This window comes from Psittacula echo (assembly GCF_963264785.1).
Source record: "Psittacula echo genome assembly, chromosome: 7".
NCBI classification, from domain to species: Eukaryota; Metazoa; Chordata; class Aves; order Psittaciformes; family Psittacidae; genus Psittacula; species Psittacula echo.
This window is the reverse complement of record NC_137740.1, coordinates 10,230,429-10,251,881: the sequence shown is the minus strand read 5'-3', so window position 1 is coordinate 10,251,881 and position 21,453 is coordinate 10,230,429. Positions and strand designations below refer to the sequence as shown.

Here is a 21,453-nt window from a genome sequence, read left to right as displayed (position 1 = left end):
TTGTGTTAATAAACCAATAATTATTCCTGTGACAGCAGCTGCTTCCGGTTTTATTGTTGACATTTGCTCACTTCATCACAAACAGCGTAAAACCCCTTTAGATGCTGGAGATTGAGAGGAAACCCGTGAGGGGCAACAGACAACCCTGGGGGTGTCTGGCCAGGCCCCTGCCCATAGGTCTCCAGTTGCACCCAACACAGCATCTCTTTCTATGGGCAACCCCTTAGCAAGGGTCCAATGTGTAATCTTCATTTGAAGCTGTGAGGAAGGAATTCTGCCAGATCATTTTATGCACCACATTGTCTGGCCAAAAAGCACATGAGAAAAACAAGCATCAGGGCAGACTTCAGTGCAACCCAATTATTATTTTCCAGGTTCAAAAGCAGAAGAGGTTCCAAATGCTTTTTCTCTTCTCAAACTTCTCATTCCTCTGAAAACCAGGAATTTTTGGAGGTAAAGTCTCCCAGGAAAAAAACTATTTTCTTTAAGGAAAAATCAGAAACCTGTTGAACCCCATATTACAACCTGAATGATGATGCTACTCCCTTCTTCTGGAATGAATTCCACTAAAAGAACAAATCTGAACTTATAATGAGAAAGACACATCTTGAAAATCCGTTTAAGCCTATGTGTAAAGGCAGTCCTTGTCAAATGGCAGCTCTGTAATTAGCAGCACACAGTTTTAGTTGCTGCTAATCAGGAATGAATCAGGACTCTAGAAAGTCAAACGAATATAAGATTTCTCAGTAAATGTGCTTTTCCATGTGCTTTTTCATCTCTATTCCCTGCCCTTCAGCAGTGCTGGCCTTCTGCCTGTGCCAGTCTGAATCCCAGTTCAACTTATTTTTGCTTCTGAGTTAATCCAATTTATTCTGGCCTGAGCCAGCTCCCCTCAAAGAAGCAGGAACGTCAGCACGATGGTAAGGGGTGCTCACTCCAGCTGCCTGTCTCCTCTTCAGACACGAGGTGCAGCTCTCGAGTTGCGATCAGAGCTATCCCTGCATTGGAGAGAGATGGAGCATGCTTATTAAAATGTAAAATGTCATGAACCTATGGGATGCCTCGAGCTCTTTGGAGGGTGCTATCAGGAGACAGAATTATCTTGATAAATAGAAGAGATGCTGCAGTGAATGCGATGCAAGCCCACAAGCACAAGCACAAAGCCCAAGAGGCAGGCACAGCCCTTGATGAAATGAAGAGAGGAAATGACTGATAGGCACCAATCTCTCCAAAGCACATTTAGAAGATATAGAGGCAGACAAAGATAATACAAATCACTAATATCCTGCCATTGTAATTAAAGCAAGCATTATGCTTAGATACATAAATACAAATACTTCTTGACTATTTTTCACTTGCATCTCCATTCACTAGGTGAAATGAGATAGTGTCCTTCAACCCCATCTGGAGATCTAAGTATAAAGGCAACTGCATTTCCTCCATAATGTACCTTGCCTACATATTCTAAAGTGTAAAATGAGAAAATTTCTAATCAAAATAGCTGAGTCATTGCAATCAAACACATCTCTATATTGGATTCAATTCTCTTTTCGGGATAAGATTGGAAAAATAAAATGCTATCTAAAAATGGGTGGATGAACCTTGACATGCAAACGTGAAAGATTAAAGCCACAACATCTGATGAGCAAGAGGACAAGGTTTACAGCACAGTGCACTCGCTGAAACAGAGTAGGTAAAAGGGTATCAAAGTAAGAAAACCCGGCATAACAGTCCTTGGGGAAATAGACAGACTGGATGAACTAGATGACCTTTAAAGGTACCTTCCAACTCCAACTATTCTATGGTTCTATGAAATGGCAGCTGCTAAACTGCATTTAGGCAGACACAGATTGCACAGCATAAAGTACTCCCTAAGGTATCTTTAGCCCTAACATAGTTTGCCTGGAGAATCTGCGTTTTCAGAGGTTTTAAGAGCAGGTCACTTTTTTTGCTGCATAATCCAAAGGCCCAAAGAAGGCAATGAACATGGTATAAGGCCCTGCTGCTTTCCCAACTGGATTATCCAACGTGTGAGTGTTCGTGGCCCCAGGATGGAAAAGCCAGGCTGCTCCTGCCTTCTTCCTCTTCAGTCATTGTCCCCTCTATGACTTTTAGGATTTGTTGAAAATTTGCCTCTTCATATCTGAAGAGGAAAAGGAAAGATGCTCTGCAGCATTCCCATCCTTCCCTCCATGCTCTGTTTGTGGCTTCTTGACATGGGAGTGGAGTGGAGCCCAGTTCCCCTGCAGTTGCATACCCAAACCCAATATCAGATCTGCACTCAAAGCTCTCCTTGGCGCTAACATCCTCTAAGGCCAGGAGCTAGAATCCCACTCTTCTAACTAGCACCACACATGGCAGCCCAGTTCCCCATCTCCCCAAGCCACATGTGACAACACTGCATGCCAGGCCAGCCAGGCTGCACCCCACATCCCATATCCTGCATCCCACATCCCGCACCTCATATTCTGCATCCTGCATCATTTCACATCCCGCAACTTGCATCCCACATCCCATATCCTACATCTTGCCTCCCATATCCTGCATCACCTCACACCCCGCATCCTGCATCCCATATCTTCCATAGCTGCTCTGCTTTTGAACTGGAGAGCTGGGCTGAGGCTGCAACAGGGCTTCTGGGGCAGCAGTGTCCCAGTGTCAGAGTGAGCTTGATCATTCCAGTGTGATTTCTGACGGCACCTTCCCCCAGTTACCTTTCCTCTCCTGGATATTAGCGACATGGTAGTGATAAAAAGATGTGAGATTTATAACTCAGAGCAATAAAGACAGTCAAGGGCTAGATGCAGAGAGGTTACCTCATTCTTTAATCCTTCCCTACCTTCTGCAGCAAGGGTAATTGCAGAGATGATGAGCTGACCTTGAACTGCCTGACTCAGACCTTCAGAATACTAATCTAACAAGAACTCATGAGAGGAGCTATGCGGGGTGAAAGTGGGTGAGTCTTTGTTTTGGCTATAAAGACCCTGTATTTTCCTCATTGCTGCAGCTTGGCCTTTCAATAACAGCAGAGCAAGGACACCATCTACTCACGCAGTTATTCCTTTCCCCATACAGACTGTCATAATAGCTGTCCAGCCACATCCTGGTCATGCAAAGGGTATACCATCCATCACAGCCTGGTTGTGGTACAGCAGAACCAGTGGTGAGAGCGAGCTCTGCAGAGCACAGGACCCACACCACTCTCCAGGCAAACCCATGATGAGACGGTATCAGCAATTTCCCTCTAAACCTCACTGGGGTTTTACACTGGAAGCAGCCTGTAAATGAAGTATTGCAACATATTTGTAAGACAGTTGTATTAAATGCTTCCAGATATAAATTCATCCGTGAGACATGTGTAGTCAGATGGGATCGAGGCCGCTTGCGTAACTCCGCAACACTGGCTGGGCTCTTGCCGTGATTTCCTCATATATCATGTGTTTGGAAGCTTGAAGCATTATTATTTCTTTTGGCATTACAACTACATTTCATCTGTCAGCACTGAGCGCTGCAGGAACACACAGGGACAGATGGGCCTGGGCTCTTCTTCCTATCCAAACAAACACAGGCACAACCAGGGAAAGCAGCTGCTGCAAGGTCATGCTCTGGGGCAAAGTACTGGTTTGCCACCTAAATTTCACCTGCTCAGTAAACCAGTTCTTCTGCAATGAATAGCAACAGGATGAGTTAAAACAGTGTTCAGGTGTCTAAAGTAAGCGGAGCAATTCTCAAGACGCTGAAAGTAGTTTCCACCGCCTGATGTGTCCGTGGTTGTGGTACAGGATGGGCGTTCTTCAGTTGTAACGGGTTGTTTCCACCCTCATGGCCTGGGCTGTCATGGCACACACTGCCATCCTGTGGACATCCACAGCATCGAGCCAAACGTGCAGATGTCCTTCGACGCCCAATGTAGTTTAGCCAGACCACATGTCCAGGAGGTGAAGCCGAGCCTCTCCTCATCCTCCCAACCTCTCTGGCTATCAGGAGACCCTTGTAGCTGCTTTTTCAGGCTGAGATCTTCTTCTGGAGGCTCCATGCCTCAGTCAGGATGCCTGGGAGCAGCAGGGCTGTGGGTTCTCCTGGCGCTAAGCAGACTTTCTGGCCTTGTCCCAATCCCTTATGATGACCAGACTGGCGCTGTCCTATTTCACTTTTTTCCACTTGCATTTCTGTGGCCATTTCCCTTTTCCTTCTGGAATTCCATGCTTTCTGCCCTGGAAAACCCCCTTGAGTTGTCTTCCCCAGACTGTGCTAAGTGACAGACAAAATGTTCATGGCCCCTCTTGCCATGAAACCTTTGAAATACATGAGAAAGATATTTCTATCCCCTCCACCAGTGAAACACAGAACGCAGAGGCTGAAGGCTGGATTAGGCACCCAAGCCTTTTGCTATCACCCAAGCTCAGATTCTTGCTCCATATCCCCATAAAAGTGGGTTTAGCCACACTGTCTCTTATGTTCCTTCCCTATCAGCTCAACACTTGACATCTCGTTTTGATTTTCAAAACAACCCATGTCCCCTTGGCTCCATGCTCAACAGTTGTTGCTGGTTATTGAGTAACTACTAAAGAGACAGATGGGTACAAATCCACCCTGCTCAGTAACCCACGGTCTAACCCATTGCCCAGGGACTTTGTCACCAGTGAGAATTTCTCTGTTGTTACAGAAGTTTCATCTGAGACTGAGCCAGACTCCAGTGGCCTGGCCCCTCCATCTCCAGGTCTTAGGGCATTTCTGAGTTGTTTTATAGGTGACTGCTGAAAGGTGCTGCCCAGATCCAGACCAGATGGTCTGGTAATAGGGTAGGTGCCACAGGACACCCCAGGAGAGTTCCACTGGCCCTGACCAAAGTCTGACACTCCAACTGTCACTGTTCTCCTTATGTAGCCCTTGTAAGGTACCCAGCTACATGACACTGCTGGATTTATGAGCGTGCTGCAGATCTTCACATGATGGACCCACAGTAGCAATCCCACCTTCCAATGTCTTCAGTCTCATGGAGCTCTCCTTCCAGTCCCTTCCATGCACAGACACAGGCAAGGCCAGACAAGAGGCAAGTTGTTTATGGACTGTTTTCTAGAGGACGATCTGTGAAAGAGCCTAAACACTATCTTAGAGCTGGTTGAGAGGAAAAAAGGCTGGTGGAGGGACAGCTTTGGGGCAGAAGCATTGGGGATGGGGAGTGGGGTCTGTCATAGGATACACCACTTGAACCTAAATTCAAGGTTAATCCCAAGCATCACGGTAGACTTGTCCAAACTCTCTCTGTGACCTTACTTGATAACAAGAGAAAGCACATGGTACCACTGCTCTTCTAACACTCTTCATCTGCCCAGTCTAGCTTAGCCTCACATTTTGAAAGCACCTTGCAGAACCACAAATCTGGCTCGGACACTCCAAAAGTGGCTCCTTGTTCCACGTGTTCATCCTTCTCCTACTCCTCAGGTAGGCAAGAAGCATCAGCAGCCTCCCAAACTGCAACCCACACCCATTCCAGCCAACTGGCCAGCTAGCCAGCCTGCGCTGCCTCCTCTCCTTATGGGAAACCCATTAATCATGGTGCTGCAGGACAGGTGAAGGATCATAAATAGATCTAGAGGTACTAGATGTGTCTCCTACGCCTTCCATAGCCATGGAGTCAGGTGCTCCTCCTAAGGAGTGTGGAGTTGTTAGGACAGATCGGGTCCCTCTTGCTCTGACTGCAGCCAAAGCCTTCTCTAAGAAATGCCCAACCCGACAGACTGCAGCCTTCAGCCTCCTAAAGAGCAACCTTTAATTCCCTGAACTTTTGTACAGATCCAGCTGGCTCAGCATAACGAGATACAATTAGCGTCATGGAGATGGCCAATTGTGTGAAAAGCTAATGATCTCCAGTGCCTACCAGGGATGTTCTGCAAGGCAACACAAGGAGAGTCGGTGTGCTCATTTAAACTGTCAATGGAAGTGTCCGTAATGACTTACCAGGCTCTGCCACAAAGGATGAAGCATGTCAGCAACTGATGGGGAGAAAGCAGGATGACAAATGCCAGCCAGAGAATACAACTCCTCCTTCCTCTTCTTCCCAGCCTGAGGAACCAGAGGCACCATCTTAATGTAAGTTACGTGGGTCCAGTTCAAGGGACAGACACATAGTGGAGATGAAAATGTGCTAGGCCAGGGCTGAAGCAGCCACAGCATCCACGTCTGGGGAGACATAAGAGATTTTCAGCCGTTGTCATTGGCTCTTTCCAATGGATCTTCCTGCTATGCTAACAAAAGCCCAATTCCATGTGGACAGCTGTAGTGTTGACTGGGTCACTCATCACAGCTGAGGAGCCCATGCAATCACTATTTCTATGGAAATGCTGAAGAAACTTAGTCTTCATATTGGCAGTCTAGCAAAAGGGTATTTGCAGCCCCGGAACAGAGTAAGAGGAGATCATAGAGTTGATGTTTTCAAGAGAAAAGAGTGTTTCTAGAGTGGTCTTCTACTACCAGCATGCAGAAGCAATGGACAGAACCCCTCTTCAGCCCAAACTTTAGCATGCGCAATAGGAGGTAGCTGTTAGCCAGCTGACCAACTGCCCTGGATGCCCACCTCACGATGCAATCCCAGAAGTGAATGAGGAGCTCTGGAAACACCATCATTGCTGGAGCTGGAGGCCACTGCTAGAAACTGCCACTTCCAATGCATCATGCCTGAGCATTTGTGAAGTATCTTACCACCACTGAGAACTAGGTGATGATGCATGCGACAGAGACCATGTACCACACTAGCTAATGTCAGCAGGGGTATCAATGTTCAGCCAGAAAATCTACAGCTGAACTCCAAAGAGCAGACAGAAGCAGTGGGATGCACAGTCACACATCCCTCCAAAGGACATGAAGGTGAAGCCACCTGAACCCATAGGGCCTCTCTCAGAACCATTCATCTGAGAGGATCTGTCTTTGTATGGCACTGAGCATCCTCTAGCTGTGTGGCAGGAAGGACAAATCCTCCCCCTTGCAAGGACCCACAGGTAACTTTGCAGTGCCTGTGCTGGACAGAGAGTCAGGTTGAGTCCTCCTGCTCTGTGCAAAGTTTACTGTCCCATGAAGACAATAAAAAGTCATGAATTAGGTTGCACATTTCAGAAGGAGAATCTGCACATACATGAAATAAAACTGTCCCAAATGGTGGGTTATACTGTGAGCTCCCAAGAGGGGTTGAGAGCTTGGAGAAGTTGCCTGTAGAGATTTAGGTGAAAAGGGAGTTTCACAGCACTTCTTCCTGAGGAGTGCCCTCAGCATTTCTGCAGTCTCTTGATCCTTCTCTCCCTTAAAGAGCACAGGATCAGCACAGCTTATGCAGGTGAGCATCTTCCCGCGCTACACTCAAACTGGCAATGAGTAATGCATCAACAATCCCTCACGTGGGTTTGTAGCAGCCAGACACTTTAAATCTCCCTGAGCCTGAAGTATAAATGGTACCATCTGTACCTACACTTTGTCTTTGTGATCACTGATTAATCAATAGGCCACAAGCCAGCTAAGGGAAAAGTTACTTCGCTAACTTTCAGACATGTTTGTGGAGTCAGGTTATCCCCAGACAGTGGCTCTCAATCTTGCTGCAGCTTATTTTACTGCTCTGATCTCCCTCCTCTCCTTGTATTACGTATTGACCATGCTAATTCCTCAGGGTACCAGTTTAGTTTCCTGGCTTGTCTATGGCAGGACCTCTTGGAAGAACAGTGCCACGGTCCTTCGTGTTATGTCCATTCTCTTGATTATACATAACGTGTTGTGTGATGTTGCAGACACTCAGAGCACTGCTTCTACAGCAGAAGGCACTGGACCCTAACTATTCTATGATTCTACGACCCATTCAGCCCATGTGTTGGGCAGAGGTAGCCCATTTGTTCCCCACTTCACATGGGCAGATGAACAGCTTCCAGATCTGAACTGGCTGAAGACAGCATGGAGCTCAGCTAGAACCCGAGCCTGGCTACCTCTCACATTGCTCCTCCTATGGCTTTGTCCCCATGAGCATGGATAACTATGAGTGCTTTCACTCACTCCTGAGGTGTATGGGACTTCAAAGAAAGTTGGGAATATGTGCAGGTTGTTTGTTAACAAGCTGCCTCCATCCACAGGTTGCTGGAAGCAGGTCAAAGGGTGAGTTGGGAGCAGCAGGCAATCAGCCAAGTTGACACAGTGTTAACCACAGTGTTCCTACCACTATAAATTGCTGACAGCACCACTTTATCAGACTCAGCTCCAGCAGAGCAGGAGGGAGAGGTTTTTACCTGCACTGAGCTCCTCATCAGGTGCAGGAGGAACAGAGGAGAAGGCAGTGTCAGGCATCCCAGACACAGGTCCAGCATGGCGTCTCTGCTGGACAACGTAGCCAGACCTTCTGCTGTCCTTCTGCAGCTGTCTGTGGTGCTTGGTGTAGTCTTTGTGCTGCTGAAAGTGGCTCAATTCTACCAGAAGAGGAAGAAACTCATCAAAGCTCTGGAAGCATTTCCCGGTCCCCCGAAACACTGGCTCTATGGCCACAATCACCTGGTAAGGAGGGAGCTGGGCTCAGCCAGGGTGGGTTTGTCTCAAAATCCGGGCAAGGTATCAGTCAGAATAAAAGGAAGCACTCGGTGGGGTGTGTATGTACCCTGCTTATCTCCCTTCCTGAAGGAGAGAACCTCAGCACAGGGGCCACCAAGGCTTCTACAGGGCAGGCAGAGAAGGGTGCCTGGATATGAGATAGACACCATTTGGCAAATAACAGAGCCACGTTGTTTTCAATCATGTGCTTGAGCATGGAATTAGGCAATTTCTGGGACTTTCATGATGTTTTTTATATGTAAGCAACTATAAAACATCTCTCTTCTGCATTAAACCTTCAACCTGTAAGAGTCTTTCCCTCTACAGCCACTGAAGAAGAGGCATTTTATTGCAGCCACTTTCACCCTTCTATAGTGAAGATACTTTCGCATTCCCATTACATGCCCACCTTGCACTGCTGAACTTAGAGAACAGGGATGTAACAGCATTGGTTCTCCTGGCCTTGCCTATGCCAGCATAGCTCCTGAGTGCAACACCAAGCCCAGGCCATCCTAACACGGCCCAAATGCAGCCAGGCCCCAGCTAGGGACTCTCCATGGAGCTGCCTGGTGCTGCAGGGACATGGCATCTCAGTCAGCTTTGCCCCCTATGCACAGTGCCCTTGCAATGTCCAGTGTCTCCTCTATCTGCAGTACAGAAAGCTCCCCTGTTCAAGTCCACCTGTTCTGTCTCCATTTCCAGGAGAGGATGTCTTGTACGTGCTTCCCATGAGAGGGCAAGTTTAGCCTCTGCTCTCCCTGACACATCCCTCTTTCACTACCTGAATTCAGTCCCTGCTTAATTGTCATTGCAGATAACTACTGAAAACATATTAAACCAGTTATTGTTATGGGGAGATAAATATCCCTATGCCTTTCCAAGATGGTTTGGACCAGTCCTGCCTGCTCTAATAATCCACCATCCTGACTATGCCAAAGTCATAGTTAGCCAAACGGGTAAGTCTCAACATCTGGTTTTGGGAAGCCATGTCCTTGACACGTCGTTACTGAGAAAATAATGGAAGAGTTGCCTGGAGTCATCCCCTCTGCTGGCTTCCTTCATGGATATTGCAATTCCCCTTTTTCTCCCCCTCTCAAGCTCCCAACCTGCCCCAGGTTTCATGGAGCAGTTTGTATTCTTGTGCAAAACAGTGACCAGGTGCTTGTTCCTCCTAGTTCATTGTCTCCATCATCACTGGTCTTACTGTGACATCTATGACCACAATAGATGTGCTTCCCAGTAAACCCAATAAAACAGGCGAGCTGGTATGCAAATGGCTCTCCTCCTTTCTATGGCGCATGATGCCTGTGAGTGGTACATACATGGGCATCACCAGTAACTCCCATCCACTGTTCTCAACTTTGAGATTTGACATGGCCATTTCTGTTCCACACACATTTTTCATTATACCTTTCTCTGATTTTCCCAAGTCCACTGAGGTCATATTTGTAGAAGACATCTTTTAAACTCTGCCTCTAGTGGTAGAGTATTTTACACAATAAAATTAGACTAATTCTATATAGTGATTTAGGGGACAAACTCCGGTGTAAATTTATCCTGATTTTTCTTTTTTGTTATGCTGAATTCATCAGCCATTCATAATGTTCTGGTACTTGTTTTGTTTTACAGAACACAAGCCCAGTTTACCCTACAAACTCTTAACTCCCTGGATTGGTAAGTCATCCTTTATCCATTATCCCTTTCAGCCACATTGCACATTTAGCAGCTTCTCTCTTGTTTTCCTTTATTTTGCTTTCTTCCATTCTAAAACCAGATCTTGCAAATGAGAGGGTTTGTTTGAATGTGAACATTACTACTGGTGGTGCCCACCTAGTTGTGGAGCACATCAGGCAGCTTTGCCTTAGATCACACCCCCAAACTTCAGTTTGCTCAGGGACTGAATGCCACCATAGATAACTGGAGGGATACACACCAAGGACAGGACAGAAAACCCACCTGAGAGAACAAGTCCTGTGCCTCTGCCATCATGGGCCTGGTTTCAGGGTAGGTTGGGTGTGCACGGCTGGTTGCAGTGGGCATGCTTCTTCTCCATCCAAAGAGCGCTGCTGTGAACGGCATCAGAGAGGCTGAAGAAAGGCTCCATCACCAATTCTTCCTTCTTCTAGATCCTGCACATTAGTCTGTGCTTGGCCAAAAGCAGTAGTAAGGCTGCCAGCACAGTGACCAATGTCTGGAGTAGCTGATTGCACCTTTGCTTTTGTTTCCCCAGGGGAGGGACTGTTGATTTTGGAGGGAGCCAAATGGTTCCAGCATCGGAAGCTGCTCACCCCAGCTTTTCATTATGATGTGCTGAAATCTTATGTGGCCTTGATGTCAGACTCGGTCAAAGTGATGCTGGTAAAAATCACCACTCCTGCCACTTTCACCTTTCAGCTGTGCACCAGTGAAAATAGTCAGGTCTGGGAAAGACCAAGGGAGACAGACTGGGCTTAGATGGATCCTAGAGTTCCACTGAACTTTTTGGGTGGTTTTGAAGTTCTGAAATTGCTCTCCTCGCCTCCCTCTGGCCCTTCCACTTATTCTTTCTTTCATTTGCTTTCTAATAAAAGCAACCACTGGTAGAACATCCTTTCCTAGCCCAGTAATGGTAAACCTTGAACAAGAAATGTACAGAGGAGTTTGATTAGATATCACAGAATATACATTGAACTAGGGCCTCAGCTGGCAGATAAGAAAGTAATTAGCAACGTGGATCTGGGAAGAGGAAATGGAAAATATGACCTGATTGTAGATGGTTCTGTCCTTCCTTACCCCTGCCTCCACCTCTAGGATAAATGGGAAAAGAAGAACACAGAGAGGAAGTCAGTGGAGCTCTTTCAAGATGTCAGCTTGATGACACTAGACAGCATCTTGAAGTGTGCCTTCAGTTATAATGCCAACTGCCAGACTGAGAGGTCAGTGCTTCAACTTCCAAATGCTGTGAAAACGAGTGCTCCCGTTTCCTCACTCTGGTTGCCTTGATCTCCCTACAGCAACTCAGACTATTATATCAGAGCTGTTTATGACCTGAGCTACCTCCTGAGCAATAGAATCCAGAATTTTTCTTACAAGGATATCTTCTATAACTTGACTCGCAAAGGCCGGGAGTTTCAGGATGCCTGCAAGCGGGCCCATACCCACACAGGTATTTCTTCCCTTCTTTCCAGCCCTATTTAGGTATCTCTCCCCCCTTCTCCCCAGCCCTGTTTCCCAGCTGAACCTTGCCCCCACTTCCATCTGGAGCTGCTCAGAGGGGGGTTGCAGCATGCACTGGCCAGAGGGTTATACATTAAACAAGGTCCAAACTGCTGACCAAGCAGACAGGTACATGAGGTCTCTGGAGGGGCAGGACACATCTAACTGATCATTCCTCTGTGCAGATAAGGTAATAAAAGAAAGAAAGATGTTGTTATCCAGTGAGAAGGAATATGACAAGATCCAGAAGAAGAAACACCTGGATTTTCTGGACATTCTTCTTTGTACCAAGGTGAATGTTTGAAATAATCATATCAAATGCCAAACACCATACCTGTGTGGCACTGAGGATGCACCAGATGGGAGGTGGCCAGTCCTGTCTGGAGTTACTGGCAACAGCTTCTCCACTTGGGAAGGAAACACAAATGAGTAAGATGAAGAACAGAAACAGCTTGGGCAGACTTTCACCTTCCTTGTTCATTTTAATTGAGCACTTTGATAGTTCCACGTAAGTGAGTTGTCAAATGAGACCTTTGGAAACATTACAAGGGGTCCAGCTTGGCTGTACTCCTCTCAACTGATTTCATTTGTTACCTTCTGTAGTTTTACCTTTGCAGACATCTTCAGATACTCTGGACAGAAGCTGCCATTTGGTATTCAGGAAGGAGACACGCTCTCTGTGCTCTTGCTCTGTCTTTCCGGAGCCGCTGCTTTCTTTTCTTCTCAATCTGAAACAAAAGTCATCCAAACACACCTACTGGAAAACTTAACAGGGACCCTTGGTAGGGGATCAAATAGAGCCTTTAATAGAGCAGAGCCCTTCCTTCTGAAGGGCTGGGAACTGGTGTTGCCCCAAAGCCCAGCTCTGTAGCTCTGTTGACTGCAGAGTCAGCAACCAGCAGGTCTGACTGTTCTCATATATATCAGATATATTTTCTATTAGCTTACTTCCTGATGTACAGGGAGATACAAAAGACACCAAACTGGGTCCTTCATCATCGTCTAGCGTTATTTTTATATCCAAAGAAGCAAGTCCAATTAATGTGTGCTTAAGGATGATATACTCTCCTCTTTGTTAGGATGCAAATGGAGTTGGGCTATCTGATGAAGACCTGCGGGCTGAGGTGGACACGTTCATGTTTGAGGGTCATGATACCACAGCCAGTGGGATCTCCTGGCTCTTGTACTGCATGTCATTATATCCAGAGTACCAGCAACGGTGCAGGGAGGAGATCCGGGGAATCTTGGGAGACCGAGATACTGTTGAGTGGTGAGCTAGGACTTCTTATTCCTTTACTTTGAATTCTTTTCACTTATCTTTTAAGGACTTTGTCACAGTCGCCCCACAACATCCTTCTCTCTATATAGGAAAGATACAGATTTGATGGGTGGACTGTTTGGTGGATGAGGAATCAATTGGATGGCGGCATCCAAAGGGTAGTGATCAATGGCTCAGTGTCGAGGTGGAGATCAGTGATGAGTGGTGTCCCTCAGGGGTCTGTATCTGGACCAGTACTGTTTAATATATTCATCAATGACATAGAGTGTATATGAGTGCACCTTCAGCAAGTTTGCAGACAACACCAAGCCAAGCGGCGCATTTGACACATTTGACTAAATGACCTTTAAATGTTCCTTCCAATCCAAACTATTCTATGATTCTAAGAATGGAACTTCATCCACCTTACACGGCATCTACACTGGGGCATTTTGCTTTTCACATAGCAATGCTAGCAGCAAAGGGAGGACTAGGAGAAGGAGAAATCCCAACAAGAGAAGGAAGACATGGCAGTCCAACGCACCCAGTGTGCAGCACAGGCTGTGGCTGCTGCTGTCCCCATTGCTGTCACTCAAACACAGCCTGACCCAGGTTTGCTTTCAGGGATGACCTCGGGAAGATGACTTACACCACGATGTGCATCAAAGAGAGCTTGCGCCTGTTCCCACCAGCTCCTTCTGTGTCCCGACGCCTGCATAAACCTGTCACATTTCCTGACGGACGCAGCTTGCCAGCAGGTCTGTTGGGCTCATTCATCCTTCATGCTGCTGCCAGCCACAAATGGTGCATCATCACTAGAGCCCAAGGAGGGAGAGCATCCTACAAAGACCTCTCTTGGGTTTTCACTCTGAGGTCTCACAAGCCTTTTCTCACTTTTCTTTTCTAGGCTGCCAGGTTGCACTGAACATATTCGCTATCCACAGGAACCGGGATGTGTGGGAGGACCCTGAGGTATTTCACCTTTGTTATAATAACAAGAATATCTCAGCCCAAACATCCTCTCCCCTTGAACAAGGCAGCCTGTGCCTCCCTGCCACGTTTGGGTGCTTTTTCTCCCTCTTATTCCGATGTTCCATATTTAAATGCAAAGTGCAATGAAGTTATCAAACACCCCAAAGGCTTTGAACAAGACAAAGTGCTGCGAAAGGGGGTTGAATAGTCTATCTTCATGTGTGGTGACACAGAGATACTCGGACTGCTTTCCGCTGCCCTGGACAGACTTATGAGAAGTCCCAAGCCCTCCAGGCAGTGTGTGATTCGAAGCTGGTATCTTAGTATTCAGGGAAAGAAAGAGCTGGGAAACTCAAAGGAAGGTGTACAGCTGCCTCTCTCCAGTGGCTGTCTGGAGAGCCAGGTTCAGCTATCTCCGGACTAGAGAGTCTGACCTGATGATGGCTGCCATGGATGAGAAAACACCTCCAGGCATCTTGGGCACTGTAGAGGGCGATCGGGATATCTCCAAGGCGAAGATTGGCACAGTCAGCAGCACTCTACTCTCATTCACTCAGTGGCTTTGTAAGGAGATGCCTGTGAGCTGCAGCCCCCCCAGGGACAGCAGAAACCATGTCCAAGCCTACCGTGGGGACTAGGGGAGAGCCTGGTGCTGCTCATACCAAACCAAACCCTGACCTTATGGCCTTTGTTGCTCCCACAGGTCTATGATCCCCTGAGGTTTTCTCCAGAGAACTCAGCACAGAGGCATTCCCACGCTTTCCTGCCTTTCTCGGCTGGATCCAGGTGGGAGACCCTTCCACTCTTTCCTTCTTTGTAGGTTGCCTTACATGGTAGATCTAGCCCAGAGCAGAGCTCCTCAAGCTAAACCTCCCTCTGTGCCCTTAATCCAAGCTGGCTTGGCCAACTCAAGCAGGCTTCCTGTAACCAGATCTCCACCATGCTCCATCAGCTCCAGAGTATTTCCTACACCCCAAGCTCTGTGGTCACCACAGGATTTCACACACTTTTCATCTGGATTTTCAGAGGTGTTTATGTTTCTGTTGCCTGCACTAGGAACACAGGCTCCCTTGCTTAGAGGTGAACACTCACTGCACCTCAAAGCCAAGCTGGGTCCAAGTCTGTGGTTTCCATGCTGTATCAACATGCAGGATACTGAAGTCTCAGTAACTTGCAGGAGAAGATACTCATAGAGCCAAAAACAATCTTCCTGAGGTGTCCAGGTTTTTAGCTGGATCCATGCAGCCCTTTCCAGTCAAGTAGGCCCCAGCTTTCTCAATCTCATTTATTTTTTCAATGCTCATTGAAACAACACCACCCCACCACAGTGCTAGGTGCATTATGTTGTGGCATCAGGGGATTCCTAGATAAGCTGTGCCATCATCCATGCAGCAGCTGGAGGTCCCCCAGCTCACACATGGGTTGAGCCCAGCTCAGGGGCAGTTGGGGATGAAGGCAGCAAGCAGAGCATTTGTTCTCCTCTCCCCAGGAACTGCATCGGGCAGCAGTTTGCCATGAACGAGATGAAGGTGGCGCTGGCCCTGACCCTGCTCCGCTTTGAGCTCTGCCCTGACCCATCCAACCCTCCCACACTGACAGCGCAGCTCATCCTCAGGTCCAGCAGAGGGGTCCATGTGCATCTGAAGAAGATCCACTGATCCCCTGAGGTACCACAGCGTGGGTCAAGACCTATCCCAAGCACCACCCTTCATCCGGAGGGGGACACCAACCAGACTCACCCTGGCCACCTCAGACCTCTCCAACATTAACCTCCCGCTGCTGTCCCGGGGGGCACACTGAGCCCCTTCACACACACGCTGAGCCCAGGTCCAGGTCCCCTCCTTGCACCAGGAATAGCACTGCCAAGCGGGTTTCACAACACAGCTATGGCTCAAGCTTCATCTCCATGGGCATCCTCCATGTCCTGCTCATCTCCTCACACACTGCCTGATGGGACCTCTGTCACCCTCATGTCTATATGCACTGTTACCAGTTCCTTGCTTGGGCATGACAATAAAACCAGGAAGGTTTGTATGGATGTCTAAGGCCTGAACACTGTCCCAGCACAACATCCCTCCCCTGCCTCCAGCCTGGGAGTGCCAGGGCAGGATAACTCCTCCCTACAGCCGCTCTGCATCCCCATGCACCACCCTCCACATTATCCCCCTAATCCGCTCTGGGGCTGGCACTGTTCCTGCCATTATGGAGACAAAAGCCAAGGGGTTTTTCTGCCCTGGCGCTGAACTTCCTTGAGCTGAGGGTGCTCAGGAACCAGCGCAGGGACGTGTAACTAACCAGCTAACTTGGAGAAACAACTCTCCACATTGAAAACAAAGCATGATCAGCCTTGTTCTCCTCTCTGAAACACGAATACAGCCTTGCAGAGGTGCTCCCAAAGAGTGGCTTTGGCTTTGCATTTGGGGGGCCAACGGGGTCCAGGATGAGTCCCAGCAGCCCAGAGGCAAGGCTGTGCCCGGAGGTGCAGCCCTGCGAGTGTTTTCTCAAGCCACAAAGGTTGTTTCAGTGGGTTTGCCCCCCCTGAGCCCAAGGAGCCTGTTTCCACCCCTCCCATGCCATGGGTCACCGAGCCCTTACCTCTGCCTCCGGGAATTTCTGTGGTAAGGAAATGACTGAAATGATCTGGGGTCAAACAAAGCAAAACAGAAGTCACCACCCTCCAAGCACTGGTGGCAAGAACAAACTCAGCTTGCAAGAAAACCCTAAAGGTCCCAATAGGGAGCACGAGTCTCAAGCCTTTTTCTGCAGAGGCTGAGACCTGACTGCTCAGTACACGAGTGAGCTCCCAGGGGGTGCAGGTGGGGGCTGGCCCTGAGGCCAGGCTTGTTTCAGGGATGCAGGGACTCCCATAGGCCCTCACCCCAGCACTGTCCATAGGTGGGCTCTGAGGCTAAGGGGATCCATCTGGGTGAGCTGCAGGTCCAGGGTGGGAAATGGATCACTAGGTGGCAGTGGGAGACCCAGAAACACGGAGTCCTCCCTCGTCCCTGGCAAAACCCCCTGGGCTCGGCAGGGAGCATGGCCAGGCCCAGCAGGGCAGCTGATGGGTCCCATCCCCTGGGACATCCCGGTCCCCATTCCCATCCTCAGCTGTGTCACACAGCAGAGGAGGCTGCTCCATTACAGTCCCCAGCTTGAAGGTGATATTGCCCATAGCACAAAGAAAGCTTGTCACTGCAAGTGCTGGGCACTCAGCAGGCATTAGGGGAAACAGAGGCACGGAGGACCGCACACATGTCATGCCACAGAGACAAGGCTCTCTGTCCAGCTTCTGCCCACTTCAACACCATCACCAGCATCACTGCAAGCACTAACATAGCCAAAACATGTCCATTCCTCCAGGCAGCTCACTTCTGCTGATGGCCAGACCAGGACAGCCAAAGCTGAGCCTGTCCCCATCTGAACAAACCCTTGCAGCCCCCTGCCTCCCATTTCTGTTGCCTTCTGCATCCTCAGTTTGAGAAACAAAACCCTTCTAGGGCTGGATCCAGACCTTCATTTTGGCTAACAGGTACCTAATGGAACAGGGATGCTGTGAATAACCAGCAAGGTGCAGGTTGCATTTATTTTGCAAGGCAGCTGGAGACCAAGTTCCTCTTCTCCCTTTTTCACGCTCAGGAAGCGACTGGATTCAGGTTGTGTAGGTGCCAATGCCATCATCCTTGCACAGATAGTGGACTCAGGCTGATCTCATAGGTTCTCTGCCTCCCAGGTTCCAGCACAGCAACTGGAAGGCAGCATTTTGATAGCAGCTTTTCATTATTGGCTCTATTTGTCAGACCTTTCAGCCGCCCATGCAGGCACAAGCAAGCCACCTTGCAGCTCTGCTCATCCACTCTCCAGCTTGTGGTCCAAGCAATGAGCCTGGCGAGTGCTTGGCCACAAAGACCCAGCCTGTCTCCTTGGTGGTGGGTTTCAAAGGAAGCTAGGTGGCACTTGAAGACGCCCCTACAGCATCTTCTGGCTTGGGCATGATGGGATAAGGCCAGAGCAGGAAAAGTTAGAGCTGATGAGAACCTACAGCTGCTGCCTATATATGTGTACAGTGCTCTGCTTGGCCTCCCAACCCTGTGCTTTGAGGCCATCACCCTATTCGCTGCCATGACCGAGACTGCTTGTTTGGTTTCCAAGTGTTCTGACTGTTACGAATGGCCAAACCCCAACTACTTCCAGCAGAGACCTTACCCAGGGAAACTGCTCTGGGAAACCTGCTTGGGAAAGAGGGAAGAAACTACCACCATTTTTTTATGTAAAAAAAAATGGATCATTATTGATCAGTTCTGGCAATAATTGAGTCAACCTGAGCCAAACACCTTAAAATCCCTCCCCATTAAGAATCCCACTTAACCCAGATGTGCAGTTTGAAGGATCAAAGCTCTGGGGGAAGATCTCGCAGCACCAACGCATCATGAAGCCATAGTGCAGCAGCAGCCAGGAGAAAATTCTTCTGCTTTTCAGCTTATCCAGGTCAAACCAGGCAACCCAAACATCCCCCCTGCCTTCAAACGCTGGCAGTTTCTGGACAGCAGCGTGTACAAGATAACCTCCTCTGCCAAGCCGCCACTAAACGGCTTTGAGAGCAGCAAAAGCAGCACAAGGAGCCGGGCAGCACCCGGTGACACAGATCTAATCACCCCACCATTTGCCTCAAACGTCTCTCTGCCAGGCAGTGACATTTCTGCGCTGTCTCAGCTCTCTCCCTCCATCACCATGGTTACAAGAACCGCCAATCCACAGGCGAGTCCTTCCCGGGTACCACCAAGCCCTTTGGGAGATGCTGCGAGAGCCAGCCCCTTTGGCAGGGAGACACTTCGGGGACCCCGGGACAGCCCATAGCACCAAAAATTCCCCTTTTTTCTTCTTTCCCTCCTCCTTTTTTATTTTCTCTTTTTCTCCTTTTTTTGAAGCACAAACAATGGAGCTAAAAGGTTGGGTATCAGGCCGATAATCATGAATGACGTGTCGTTATTACACACCACACATTCATTATCTCCCACTCCAGCCATGTCACAGGCGGCTGGAGGAGGGCAGATAACGGGGTGCCTTCATGCAGATGGCTTATTATCAGGATGTTCCAGGAGGGGCTTTAAGACAGTTAGTGATGCTGTTTGCCAGTTAAAGATTAGAGACCCCAGAGAATAATTAACAATCCCAAACCCCAGTTTTTCTGCTGGATTCTTCTGCTTTCTCCCCCCTCCCCATCCTCTTTAATCTATTCACTCTAGCAGGTGTAATAAAGTGATAAGGACAGGCTCCAGGGATGTTTGTTTGGCTACTACGGGTGTATAAACCAACAATGGATGGTATTTTATTTCTGGCTTTCAGTGCCTTGAATCAAGACCAAAAACTTTGCAGCCCCCTTGCCCACACACAGACACCCCTACATGCCACGTTCACAGCTCCTACCTGGGTGACCAGGCTCTTTCTCCAGCCCAGCAGATTACAACGGTGGGACAGGCTCCCTTTCTGCTTCTGGAGGACCAAATCACATCTCTTGAGTGTCAAGGTGCCCAATGCCAGATACAATGCTCAGGGCTAGAGCTGATGGTCTTTACAGCAGCCATTTACCTCCATACAGCAAATCTCTAACTAAGCCACCTTGGAATAATTTATATGGTAGGTATCCACCTGTCCTCGCTGCTCCAGGGCTGTAGTCACAGCTGAAACATCTTAAACATCCATCCCTAAAGTGCCTCGGGAGAGATCAGGGAAGTATCAGAGTACAGGTGGCTTTCAACAAGATGTCCTGTTATCAGGGGATCTAAGAGACAAGTTGCATGCTCCTAGGCCACAAAGGAAAGCTGTGATACATCTTACAATGAGGCAGCAGTGCAAAAAGACCATTCTGAATGTCTTCTGCCCTAAAGGAGACTGTCCTGTCCACAGCAGATCCCAACTCTGAATGTATTCCTGAAGCCCAAGCTCCAGAGACACTGACATTACAGAGCAGGGAGTAGGATGGGGTACCCATGGGTGTCCTTCCTCTTCATTGGTGGGCATTGGAGTGACTTGTGGAGGACACAGTCACCTCCTATGCTGTGTGGAGAGAGGCACTGAGGAGGATTTGGCCCCCAGGCAGTTTGGTTCAGGGGCCTTTGGAGAGGTCACCAAGGCTGTTGGAGATGCCCATCACCTGGAAGCTATCAGGATGCTCTGGAGAGCATCCCCCAGCTCACACGGTCAATGTGGCAGGCGCAAGTGCTGGGATGCCAGAAGTTGCCTTCCTGATCACGCTTACCCTGCCAGGGAGGGATGAGACAGCATTGTGCTTTAAAGAGCATCCCCAACCCTATCAGCAAGAGATGAGATATCCTAATTATGGCAGAACAGGCGAGAATCCGGGCCGTATCAGCCAGCACAGAAAGGTAAACAAGAAATATAACAATGGACCCTTAACACTCATTAGCTGTGTCAGATAATACCTCACTTTTCTCCCTTTGGGCTTAAAATCTAATTAAGATTTTCCAACAATAAATTTCATTTGTGCTCACTCCCTTTTGTTCTTTTTAGGATCACACCAAGAAGCATCTACAAGCCTGCTGCATGGCTCGCGGGAAGGCAGCCTGCTTCACATAGACAACCTCGGGTCGTGCTTGAGAGACAAGGGAAACTGAGGCAGGACTGCATGGAGGGGAGATCCCACCATGGAACAACACACTGGCTCTCGCAAAAGATGTCCCCTGGGAAGTGAACTCTGAAGGGGCACTGGCACAGTGAAGCCTCATCCTTCTCCTTGCTTGGACTTATGACCATGGAAGGGATCCACTGGGAAAAGAGACCCTGAGACCCACTGAGCAGACCTCCACTCCAAACCCACATCCAGGGAAACAGCTCAGACATTCATTACACATTCAGGGTGTGCGCATGGCAGGGAATAAACTCCCACTGTTACTCATTATTAGGATGCCGTTTCTGACTCCTTTTGCAACCGAGAGGTAAAAATTAATGGGTTCCCCTCCTCTCGCCACACCCCCAGCCCGAGTGCTGATGCAGCAGGAGCACACAATGACTAATCCTCCTTAAACCCTGCTGAGCGAAGCTGAACTCTAAGGAGCTTGGTTTTTTCCAAACCCTCATCATGCTGGCACCTGCAAGAGGAAAATCAGGGAGCAGCATCCATCAGGGTCACAAGTGGGGAGGTCCAGGACCCGGCCTGGGGCTGGCTCAGCCTCCCCAAGGGAAGGTGGTAGAAGGGAACAGCTCTCATGCAATGCTGGGGACAGCAGGCACCGTGCCTTGACCCCTCCAACCCTTCTGCCTGTTTTCTTCTACCCCCGTGCAGTTTCTCAACTGGAGCTGTGATTTCTCAATGCTGTGCTTGAGGGTGCTTTCGAAACGCTTGCCTACATGAGGTTCTTTGGGGAGATGCCTTCCAAGGTGGATCTGTTACCGGAAGGCTCCTGGATTACTCCCATGCCTGAATGTTTGTGTCGCCACCTACTAGGGACATC

General features: G+C 48.7%; 1 protein-coding gene and 1 long non-coding RNA gene across 3 annotated transcripts; one reads left to right on the top strand and one right to left on the bottom strand.

Moving 5' to 3' along the window:
• Nucleotides 1–33: 33 nt before the first annotated feature.
• On the bottom strand, nucleotides 34–12,967 carry LOC308224205. Of its 2 annotated transcripts, XR_013957454.1 has the most exons (7): nucleotides 12,364–12,967; nucleotides 12,089–12,161; nucleotides 10,516–10,625; nucleotides 8,524–8,707; nucleotides 8,265–8,441; nucleotides 5,962–6,183; nucleotides 34–998 (listed from the first exon to the last, which is right to left on the bottom strand). It is a non-coding gene; the product is annotated as an uncharacterized lncRNA (long non-coding RNA). The 2 variants fall into 2 exon arrangements; XR_013957455.1 differs by lacking the exon at nucleotides 8,524–8,707 and having other exon boundaries at nucleotides 42–998.
• Nucleotides 8,271–21,335, top strand: LOC308224204 (cytochrome P450 4B1-like). Its single transcript, XM_080623935.1, has 13 exons — nucleotides 8,271–8,526; nucleotides 9,374–9,515; nucleotides 10,189–10,233; nucleotides 10,790–10,917; nucleotides 11,350–11,474; nucleotides 11,553–11,704; nucleotides 11,940–12,046; nucleotides 12,834–13,024; nucleotides 13,637–13,770; nucleotides 13,920–13,984; nucleotides 14,688–14,770; nucleotides 15,474–20,367; nucleotides 20,513–21,335. Exons 1-12 carry the CDS (start codon nucleotides 8,341–8,343, stop codon nucleotides 15,640–15,642), a joined length of 1,527 nt encoding a protein of 508 aa, XP_080480061.1. The 5' UTR covers nucleotides 8,271–8,340; the 3' UTR covers nucleotides 15,643–20,367; nucleotides 20,513–21,335.
• Nucleotides 21,336–21,453: the final 118 nt, after the last annotated feature.

What these genes read in the sequence shown, in the direction of transcription:
- LOC308224204 (XM_080623935.1), top strand. Translation starts at nt 8,341, where the DNA reads ATGGCGTCTCTGCTGGACAACGTAGCCAGACCTTCTGCTGTCCTTCTG. An exon ending in TCTATGGCCACAATCACCTG is followed by an intron (nt 8,527 to 9,373) that starts GTAAGGAGGGAG and finishes TTGTCATTGCAG; the next exon opens with ATAACTACTGAAAACATATT. An exon ending in CGGACGCAGCTTGCCAGCAG is followed by an intron (nt 13,771 to 13,919) that starts GTCTGTTGGGCT and finishes TTTCTTTTCTAG; the next exon opens with GCTGCCAGGTTGCACTGAAC.